Below are 11,784 nucleotides of genomic sequence, written 5' to 3'. Positions count from 1 at the left end.
ATGAGTTATAATTAAAATAACAATATAATTGAAGAAAAAACTTGATTATAATTATAAAAAAAATGACATAATATTATACTATTTTTAAAGGTCCTGTATTAAAATTTTCAAAATAAATTTTATTTTATTTTATCTTAGATAAATTATAATCACCTTATTTTCATAATTTTAAATCCACTTTTTAGAAAATTAAGTTTTTTTTTACTGATTTTTTTTAATATTTATTTGTTTTTTGTTAATTTTTAAATATACCTAACATAAATATATTTAAAAATTATAATATTTGTGATTTTTTTAAAAAAAATGCACTAAATATCAAAAATATAAAAATTCAATATATTTTTGTATTTTTGTGTATTTATTTTTTTATTTATAAATATTTTACTTTTTAAGTACATCTAAGTTATGTAAAAAATTATTTAAAACATTAGAAAAATTCATTAAAAAATAAAAAAAAATATGAAAAATAAAAAAACTCAGCTTTCAAAAAATTTAAGCTCAAAAATTAGAACCAAACAAATTTTTTTTTTACAAGAGTTATAATTTCAATGTATTTGCCATGTTAAATCAACTAAGGAATTTTAACACAATTAGCATTAAAATAACTGATAATACAAAACTTATTAATCTTTCACCCAAAATCAATCCAAACCTTACCCATTTTACCTTATTAACTTTAAATATAACACATCTTAGATATTTTAGAGAGAGCAAAATGGGCACAAAAAAAAAAGAAAAAGGGTGGGATATAATAGGAGTCTTCACATTTTTTTCTTTCACTTGTAGTACGAAGAAGAAATGAATTATAGAGGCACTGCTAATTGAGTTGAGAAGCCAAATTATTAATTGTTTTCTATATCGTATTTAATGATTTAAACTAAGAAAAATGCTTGGGAGCACTAATTAGTGCTCCCACTAATTAGGTGGCAGTGGGTCCCGTCATTAATGATGTGATGTTTTGGTCTTGGAGTTGTATTTTTTTTATTTATTTTTTATTTTTTTAATGTATTAGTGCTATTAGTAGTGATATTTTTAGTGGGATGAATCATTGTTGTTTAAACTAAACACATCTACATTACAAAATTCTATTTAAATTATCGTAAAGTTAATGTATTATATAAAGTAGGGGTGTTCATGGTTCAGTTGCGGTCAAGAAATCTCTAATTCGCCATCCGTTCGCTGGATAGGTGAATTGGAAAAAAATCAATCCGTATTCGCCGAATTAACGGATGCAGGTTGACAGATTAGCGGATAAATGCGAATCGATTTGGCGGTTTAAATTTTTATAAATTCTGAACATAATACAATAATTTGTTAACATTTTTTTGAATAACAATCCAACTCAACATAACCAAAAGATTATTAAGTAAATTGTCAAATACTAATAATAAATACATATAAGAAAACCATGCATTATCAAAACTATTTTATTAGTTTTTTTTTATTCAAAAACTATTTAATTTGATTTTTTTTTAAATGACCAAATTAAGTCTTATATTTTCTATATAAAAATACCAAATATCAACCCTTGCCATTTGATAAAGGGATTTTCAAATTGAAAATACAATAAAATATTTAAACTCTTTTTCAATTGAAAACACAAACAAAATATTTAAACAAATTAAAAATACAAAGTCTTACAAATTACTAAGGATGTTTGCGGTTTAGCGGTTCGGTTGTAGTCAAAGGAACCTCAAACTTGCCATTTGTCCAAAACTAGATGAATTGAAAAAAAATCAATCTGTAACTATCCGCTCGTCATCACGTATCTATTTAAAATGCAACAAGTTAGCTCGATTCGATTGGTTTAGACGAATCAAAATATCCGCTGCTCAACCCAATATAAAGTATGAAAAGGGTAAGATAGGGGTTATGAGATGGGAATGGTAGAGTAGAAAGCGGGGACCATGGAGGGTGGTAGAAATGTGAGTTTGTTGAAAATAGAAAGGGATGAAATGGTGGAGAAGATTACATTATCACCGCCGCTATGATAACCATTATTCAAAATTAATGAAATATAGTCACAACAATTTTTAAATTTTTGACTATTTTAATAATTTATATTTTGTTTACAATTTAAGTAGATAGATTTAAAAATTATAAGTTTTTTTAAATTAAACTTGAGATGATTAAATCAAGAGTTATTTTGAGAAGTACAATTTATTTATTACATAAAGATATATAAAAAGCAAAGAGGTAATATAATTAAAAAAAAAAAAAACTAATAAACTAACATTTTTTACCCATCCAAAAAATGACGTAAGTCCAACATCAAGTTAAACTAAACTTGAAAGGGTGCTGTTATGGTGTGCAACCCCTTAAGGTTGCACATCATATGCAACCAACACAAAAGGTGTAAGTGGAAGGTGTAAACATAAAACAGGACAGCAAATAAAAAAGCGTAAGTGTAAGGTGTAAGTTGCACACTTAAGAAAAGTCTAACTTGAAATAACATAATACATTGCTATGTAATTCAAATGGGACTAGATCTCACTATCCAAACTTTATCCAACCCTAAGCTAACTGTGGAAAAATTATTTCTTGATGCAGGAATATTTTTAATCAATCACAAATTATTATATATTTTTATATTTTTTAATTACTTAATACAAAATAATTAATTGCATACCATTCTATTTTCTTATATTTTTTTTTAATTACTTAATATAAAATCATATATATATTTTTAATACTTAATATAAAATTATAAATTTTATTTTTTTTAAACCAATCACAACACGCGACCGTACCCCAAACCGGCACGTAACTTGTGGTGACCGTGCCAGATCTCTGATGACCCAACCCAACCAAGAGGCCATAAGCCAATCGCCTTTTGCAGCCATTGTTGTTCACTGAAGAGAGAGAGACAGAGATCAGAGAAATGTCGTCGCACAACAATTCATCATCATCGGCGGCGAATGATCCACGGCAGCCCTCAGCTGCAAAGCCGTTCGCATCATCGATGGTGTCTCCTCAAGAACTTCCCATCGATTACTCCGGTTTCATTGCCGTCATCTGCGCCGTAGCCGGCGTCATGTTCCGTGTATGTATATCCATATATATATATATATATGTATACATGTATATCTTCGATCTGGTTTTCAATTTGATAATCATACCTGTATATGTCTCTATATATGGTGTTTTTACGCTTATTAGGGTTTATTTGGATAATAAATAAGTGAAGCTTTTGATTTCGCCGAATCTCTAACGCTATGCTTGGATTGAGTGATTTGGAGAGAAAAGAAAAGAAATTGAGTGATATGTATTTATCTTATTTGTTTGGATAACCTAAGTGGAGAGAAATGGGAAGAAATGAAGAGAAAGGGAGAGAGACTCATTTCTCTTGTAACCTTCATTTTCAATCTTTCCAAAAATAGAAAGATTGGGAGAGAAAAGAAACTACTATTTTCATAATATCAATTTTGTCTCTATAAAAATAAAAGAAATAAAATGATTGAAAATATAAAAAAGTTATTTTGGTAATATAACATAAAATAGTTTCTTTTCTCTTAATAAAACATAACCAAAAAAGAATGAGAGAAATGACAATCATTTCTTTTCTTTTATTTCTTCTTTATTCAAACAAAAAGGAGAGAAATCACAATCATTTCTTTTCTTTTCTTTTCTCTTATTATTTAAGTAATCATTTCTTTTATTTCCTCTCCTAAGTTCCCAAACATAGTGTAAATTTTACTAGAGTTGCTCCAATCCTTGACTCAAACATATATCAAATTGAAATTTGTGTAAAAATCTCTCAAAAAACTCCTTCACCCAAACCTGTACCAATTTGAGTTTTTCTCAAATTTTTTTTCTTCTTTTTTTTCCTTTTCAAACCGTGGGAGATTCAGGCTTCGTTTGGATAAACTTTTGTTAGCCTGGCTTTTTAACTAGTTGTCTGATTAAAAAAAAGTGTGGTAAGGATAAAGTTTTGATTTTTTTAGTTGATTTAATAGTTGTGGGTGAAAAAATGAAATAATTATAGTTTGTATGTGATATTTTGTCTGGTTGACTTTTTTGACATATTTTGTCTTTGGCTATTTTTATTTACACAACATACAAGTTCTCAGTACACACCCCAAACGTAGTCGGATATAAATTTTTGAAGAAATATCAAATATTCATATTTAGATTTATGAATACGAAGTAGTTGTTCGAATATAAATAATCGAAGGGTTATATATTTGAACAATTTATTTTTGTTCATTACTTTATATCTGAACATTTGATATTTGTTCATAAATTTATATCCGAACATTTTTGTGGTGTGTACTGAGAGTTTGTATGGTGTGCAGATAGAATTTCCCTTTGTCTTTTTATTTGCTAATTTAGCCCCAACCCATATGTCAAACCTTTGCACTTTGTTTGGATCGTGCGGTGAGGTGAGAAAAGAAATGATTGTGCTTAGGTGAGAGAAGAAAAGAAGAGATTATGATTTCTCACCATTATATTTGGATGAATAAAAGAGAAAAGAATGTGGTTTTTCACCTATCTTGGTTGGATAGAATAAATAAGAGAAAAGAAAGGAAAGTGTTGTATTTCATTTTATCAAAATAACATTCCATATTAATAAGCTTTGTTTTTTTAGAAGGGTAATTTTGATATTTTAGAAAACTTTCATTAAACTCAATTCATTTCTCAAAAAATCTCACCATTTTTGGTATGAAAAAAAATATAGGTTTGGTGAAAATCCTTTTCTTATCATTTTTCACTTACTTAACCATCCAAACAAGTAAAAAGATTTCCTATTCTCACCGTTTCTTTCTTCTTTTTTGGTTCTCTCAGCAAACCCCTCCATCCAAACGGAGTGTTAGGGTTTGATTATTTGGTGGTTTTTTTGGGCTTATTTTCGTGTTTAATGAACTTTTTTTTTTGATTTTTTAAAAAAATTTTAGGCTTCTTGATTTAGCTGGACAAATTGGAAACTTAAAAAATTAAAAATAAATTTCCAAAAAAGGCAAAAATAAGCCAAATTTAGTGGATTTTTTGGCTTTTTCAAATTTTTTTTTGAATTTTTCAAAAAGTTTTACTTTTAGATTTGTATAGACCAGGAAAAAAAAAGATTCAGTAATGACAAAATAAATTTGGAAAAAGAGGTGGCTTTTTTAGGTGTTGTTCAAAATTTTTGAGGTTGTTTGGTGGCTCTCAAATTTATTACTCTATCATTAGTGAATCTTTTACTCAAATTTATGCTTAAATCTGAGATTGTTAATTGGATTGGTTCATATCAAATAAAGCTTTTTATTCAAATTTGAGTAAAATATTAAGGGCTGGAGATGGCCTTAGTATAGACATTGCTTTGTTTCTATGTTTCAAAAACATGGGTTTGCTAGGATGTACTCCTGATGGGTTTGCATTCACAATCTATGTGCAGTACAAGCTTGGCTCGTGGCTCGCTATCATATTCTGTGCTCAATCACTTGCCAATATGAAGAATATGGAGAATGATCTTAAGCAGATCTCGATGGCCATGATGTAAGTAGCTCTTATGTATATTTGACACATGCTAAATTAAGTGCCTTCTGTATTGTTTAGCTTACTTGATTGATGAGCAATTGATCTGAATTTGGTTTCTTTTGGACAAGTCTAATCACCATTGCATAAAAATAGTTCTCTCCGTTGATGACAATGTGGCGTCTTAAGCTTTCCACTAGGGATGAGAAACCTGTGAAGAACTGTTCTTTCACTATTATTACTGTTGGAGTGTTTTGAATATAAATAATGAGATCTACTTCCCAGTGCATATCAAGTTGCAAATTCAGTTTTTAATTTGAGTTCATGGCAAAAGTAAAGAGACGTCCCAAAATTTAGAAGGACTTTAGTTTAGAAGTCTTCAATTGTTTTTGTCATCTTAAAATTAGTATAGCCCTTTGAATATTGATAATATGTGATTGATGATTCATCTGACTGCATTTAAAACAATCAATCTATGGGTATTGATTGAATTTTGTTGGTTATACAATGAATATGTAACGTGCTCAGGAAACAGACAGTGCATATGCTAGTTTTTTTGTATATAAGCCGATTGCTATCCTACTTCACAGTAGAGGTTTGATAGCATTATAACCACTTTTATTGGAAATTAATTACCCTTAAATCACTGAATTATGACATTATAGTAATTTTAAGAGGAAAAAAAAGAAAGGAAAATTGTCTTTGTCTCATGTTTCTCTGCAAATCCCCCATTAGCAACTCTTGGCCTTTAGTGGCTACATGACCATGGGCTATCATAGGTTTATTTTTTACTCGAGATCACCATCGTTGACCACTTGTCCAACATGGCCAAAACAAGAAAAAAGAAAAAAAAAGAAGAAAGAACCCAGTTGTGGATTCTCGACATCAGCCATTCCCATCTCATCCCACCATAGATTTGCACCTCCGTTAAGGTCTCCAATGACTTAGGCTTTTTTCGACTTGGTTGTGTGTGTGTGAGAGAGTTGGTGGGTATGGAAAGATAGATGAGGGTAAGTAAGTCGTGGGATCTATGGTGATGGTTGGTGATTTGCAGTAGAAAGCAGAAGAAGATGAAGATGGACTTCACAACAATAGTGATGGCAGTCGATGGGCTTTGCTAGTGATCTTTCATGTTGTCATAGCTTTGGTGCTTTACACGTGTTGGCATTTTATGGTGTTTTGGGTGCAAATGCTAAATACAATTTCTAAGAATATTTATTATGAAAATAACCAATACTTAGGGGTTGTTTGGAATGATCTAAATAATTGTACTTTTTGATTTTTTAAAAGTTTGAAAGAAATGATGGTGAAAATAAAGGAGGGACAAGGAAAGTGGCCATAGTGGTGGTATTGGGAGAGTGGGTGCAAAGTGAGAGAGAGAGAGAAGCAGTGTGGCTATCCTTCGTTGAACATCAGCACCAATCAGTTCAGCAGCCTTTTTGTCATCTTTATAGAAGTGGAGTGCTGGCACAGAGTGAATATTTAATTCGCTTAATTTGCTTCCAAGCTCCTCCTGAGCAATATCAATTTTATATATGGTGACATGAGGGGTCGAGTGTGCCAACCCAGCAAGAGAAACCCACTGTTTTCCTCCACCCATCACCAACAACACACCAACAGTTGCACTAATGAAAATACTGATGCCCACAATAAAGATGATTATATTGTTGTACCCCCAAGAAAGAAGAAGAACCTTCTCATAGAATACGGTGGACAACTCCGAGTGGGCAAGGCTGAGGGCCCACAAACGAAGGTATGAAGCTGTATTGGAGACTGCTCCAAGTACAAACTCTATCGTATGTATAAGTTGATGGACGGAAATTTCACTAAACTCAAATTCCTCCCCATGAGAATGGGAATCATGACTTGCCTCCAATAGTAATGAATCTTTTGTGCCTTGAAGTGGCACGTAGGACTGACCGCGGTGTCTATCTTCATGCTGTTTCTTCAAAAGAAGAGGCTTTGGGAGCAGCATCCATGGAACAGCAACGAGGGCCAGCAGCAGCAGTACAAGCTGAACTGTTCTCTGGCCAGCAAAAAACTCGTTTTCCCCAAGTTCGTCAGTGGGACTGAGGAACATATATATCAGTACGTGATATAAATCAGCTTTTGAACCAGTGCACCATTTTACAATGATGAGGAGGGAAAGGTAACCGAACAGGCTATTTAAAAATATCAGCTGGGGAACAAATTGGAACCAGATATTCAGGCTATTGCGGAAGAACTTGGCATTGAAATAGCTCAAAAAGATTCCAAGGTTCATCTGGGCTACCCCGAGAAGTATTGACATTTTCATCTTTAACGAACTGAGGAATGGCAACTCACTGCGGGAACCATGCCAGACAGGGTCCACTCCAAATGGATATGTGTCACCCACCTTAATCAAGCCTGCAGTAGTAGCATGAAAAGAGTGCCATCATCAAAATCACATAGCGACCACCAAAGGTCATTTCTGTGATGTCTCCAAGCTTCTGACCAGAGAGAGAGAATGATGGGAAGGTATGTGTAGAAAATAAACGGAATAGGTTGAGGTCCGGCGGGCGGCTAAGGTGAGGTTGCCGCCCGCCGGGGAAGCGAAAATATTAGGTTCTAAACCTGCTCTGATACCATGTTGAAATTTAATGTATAAAGAGAATTGTATTATTGATTGATTTAATGTTATTTTTATTACAATGATTCATGATTCCTATATATAGAAGAGGGTGAGTGTGTAGTAGGTAAGGAGTAGGTGAAGTGGAGGTGGTAGTGGTGTAGTGGGTTAGGTTTAGTGAAGTAGGTGAGGTGGTAGTGGTGTAGTGGGTTAGGTTTAGTGGAGTAGGTTTAAGTGGGTGAAGTAGGTGATAGGTTTTAACAAAAAGATGTGCAGAAAAGTAGAGAGGTGATGTGATCCAAAAAAGATAAAAAGATAAGCACACCCCAAACAAGCTCTTAATGTGGACAAACCGAGGTCCACACATCTTTTGGGTAAAGGATTGAGAGTCATAACTGAGGGATGTGAGGAGTTTACAGGAAGGAACAAGACCAATGGTCATTAAAATTGGAGATCCTATGACGAAGTCGCCACTTGATTTTTTCTCAAGGTGCCTTCAAGAAACCTAAAATCCTTAAAAGAAGACTTCATAGATAAGGCACATGCTTCAACCAAAGAGGACTGAATTCGGGGGGGTCTAAGGCATAAGATGGGAAGGTGTGAGACAACTATTTTGCCCAACCATTAGGTTGGCCTCTGCTCGGTTTTATTAGTTCAATTACTTCAAATTTGTTAAACTTTTAGATTCATGATGATAGATAAGGAAAGCAGTAACATGTTACAAATTAAGTAGGATTTAGGCAATGAATGAGAATAGCTGCTCATTCAAGCTAGAATCGCACCAAAATGTTTGAAGGGTAAATATATTTCCAAGTGTTGAACCCCATGACTTGGGCCCCTTAAGGGCTTCACTATAGGTTTTATCTGACAAAGGTGTATTTATTCAAGACTTGAAAAATGAGTGTTCCCATGAATTTTGAAAATAAGCCAAATATTTTTGAAAAGATGTCTCCACATGAATTAAAATTGTACTGTCTTAGGAGAGATCTTTAAAGGGTTCGGTCCTTGTCATTTTGAGGCACAAAAAGGGTTTGGTTTTTGGCAAAACAATGAACAAAAATGGACCTCCAGGCCTAAAGTAATTCCATGTAAAGGCTAAGTTCACAGAGTTCTTCCTAATTTTTTTTTTTTGGATCTGCAAATGTTAGTTGTTAGATTAGTACCTATGAGAGAAAACCTCCCCCATCGTTGTCAAAGCACCTAAAATGCTTGCACTCCCTTAATTCAACTCCCCTAAGGGGAGTGAACCCATGACCTCTCTAGGGACTAAGCCCTAAGGAAGGCATGGTGGCTAATTAGGCTAGGCCTAGTTGGTTACATAGTTCTTCCTAAATATACTTCCATATCATTGTCATAGGGCAACAGCTCAGCTCTAGGACTAAGTATTATAGCTGGTCACAATGGGGTGTCTACACGTATGCACTCTCTCTCTCTCTCTCTCTCTCTCTCTCTCTCTCTCTCTGGGGCAAAGATACCATGATTTATTTCTAAGTATATATTACGAAAATGACTAATGCCTATGCATTATTTGTTATTATTTTGGTGATGCAAGGGTTTAATAAGATATTGCAAAAATTCTTATGAAAATAATCAATACCTATGTGTAGTTGCTGACTTCTTTTAACTTATATTTTCAACACCAGGTTTGCTATAATGGGATTGATGACGAACTACTTTGGGCCTGCTCGACCAGCACCACCCCAAAGTTAAGATTTCTTAGATCTTGTATTCGGATGTTACAATTAATCCGAGCATCCTTTTTGCGTTAATTGCATTTCAACTTAATTAAGTAGCGAAATTTGATGTGAAAAATTCAAAGATTAACCTAGATGTACCCTCTGATACTGGATATGTTTTCATTTTTGGCTCTCACTGAACCATCTTTTTGTGGTTATTCTGCTTTGATTTTTTAAGTGTTGTGGTATTGTTCAGTGTGACGTAGTAAACAACCACTCTGCTTTGATTGCATTGATTATTTAGAATTTTATGGCTATTACAGTGCCTGCTGAAATTAGTTTAGGCCTGTTTGGTTGCCACAAGATTTGAAGCTCACACAGAAATTAAATAATTAGATGTGTTAGGCAGGAAAAGTGAAACCGCTAAAAAATTTAGAAAATTTATTTTCTTTATGAAACTTTGTATTTGATTATTTCTATTAAAATATAGGATTACCTAAATGTAGAATTAAGAGATAAAAATGTATTTGGCTGGATGCCCTCACAGACGTTGATTTGGTATGTTGGTGAATTATATACTAGTTGCAGTCTTGAATTATATATACAGTTTTTTGTTTACTAAAACTAGTCTGTTGTTTATTTTTATTTTAAAAAAATTAGGAGAAATTACAAATAAATAAATAAATCTAGGGTTGGGGATTTTTAATAAATAAATCATGAGTTTTAAATTTTATTAATTTAAATTTTAATATTTTAATTTATTTTCAATCTAAATTATTTGTCTAGTTCTATTAAGTAAAAAACTAGATAAGTTAATGCCTTTGATATGATATGTTGGTGAATTACTATTGTTGTTTTTAATCTAAATTATTTGTTTAAAAACGAAAGGCAAAATCAATGTCGATTTAAATGTGACAAAAACATTAAATCCATAGAATAAACATATGTATGCATCAAGTGTGCGTACACCAAGTCTCCAAGGGATTTTAGTCTAGTTAGCGGCCACCAAGTCTCTCCTCAGGGAGAGATTTTGGAGGGTAAATTTTTGAGCTATTTTGGAAGTGAGCTAAAAGCGACTTTCTACTTTTTAATTCACTTCCCTTTCTCACAAAAAAGTTAAAAAAAATTAAAAAGTAATTTTTAATCATCTACTCAAAACACTTTTTTTTTTTACAAGGTGGGTGTAAGTTTCAACCCTTCTAAAGAATTAGGGATTATTTGGGATGTCCTAAATAAGTGTATTTTTTGTTTTTTTGGACTAAAAAATTGAGGTTGAAAATATGGATGTTGGGGTTAGCTTTTTGACTTTTTATGAAAAAATGTGTAATAAAAAATTATAAAAATTGATTTATAGGGAAAAATTCGAATTGGGAGTTGTACAGTCGTATTTGTTCACTTTTGGTGAATAGTGTTAATTTTTTAACTTTTTGAATAACTTTTTAATTTTTTTACAAGTTTTCAAATTTGACCTTAATTTAACACCTAATAATTGACTTTTAGTGGAGAAAAAAAAAAAGAGAGAAAACCATAGAACTTCGATGATAACAAAGCAACTTATAATGTTATGACAGCAAGAAGTCCTTTTCCCATGACTGAATCAAGAAGAATTTTACAAAATCGAGTGACAAATTACAAATATCGTAATAACATAGGACAAAATTCATATCGTTTGACTTTGACAGATACACTAAATCCATAGAAGAAAACCAAACATATCATATCGATTTAACTTTGATAAATACACTAAAAGCTTGTTTAGAAAGAATATTTAGGCTAAAATAGTTATATAAGATAAAATATGTTATTTTAGTTAAATAGGATAAAATATCATATTCAATTCATAATTATTTTATTTTTTTCTAACAGAAGTCAAAAAAGTTTATTTTAAACGAGACTTTTTAGTCTCAGACTAAAATAACTAAAACACTAAAAACGTCGAAACGCCAACCCACATCGCAAACAAGCTCTAAATCCATGGAAGAAAAACAATCATATCAAGGTTAAAACTCAATACACTGTCTATAGAAGAAAACCAAATATATTATACCGATTTGATTTTGACAA

At 32.0% G+C, this 11,784-nt stretch overlaps 1 protein-coding gene and 1 pseudogene across 2 annotated transcripts; one reads left to right on the top strand and one right to left on the bottom strand.

Annotated features, from left to right (window-relative positions):
* Positions 1-1,889: 1,889 nt before the first annotated feature.
* On the top strand, positions 1,890-9,957 carry LOC114282430 (asterix-like protein). The gene is made up of 3 exons (XM_028225105.2): positions 1,890-3,043; positions 5,375-5,475; positions 9,688-9,957. Exons 1-3 carry the CDS (start codon positions 2,882-2,884, stop codon positions 9,752-9,754), a joined length of 330 nt encoding a protein of 109 aa, XP_028080906.2. The 5' UTR covers positions 1,890-2,881; the 3' UTR covers positions 9,755-9,957.
* On the bottom strand, positions 6,144-8,036 carry LOC145823238 (V-type proton ATPase subunit a3 pseudogene; annotated as a pseudogene). The gene has a single exon (XR_014365518.1). The product of XR_014365518.1 is annotated as a V-type proton ATPase subunit a3 pseudogene (transcript).
* Positions 9,958-11,784: the final 1,827 nt, after the last annotated feature.

Source organism: Camellia sinensis, chromosome 4 (genome assembly GCF_055761805.1).
Source record: "Camellia sinensis isolate YWXY chromosome 4, ASM5576180v1, whole genome shotgun sequence".
Classification (NCBI taxonomy): Eukaryota; Viridiplantae; Streptophyta; class Magnoliopsida; order Ericales; family Theaceae; genus Camellia; species Camellia sinensis.
Note: the sequence above shows the minus strand (reverse complement) of the source record. Positions and strands in the feature narration are given on the sequence as shown.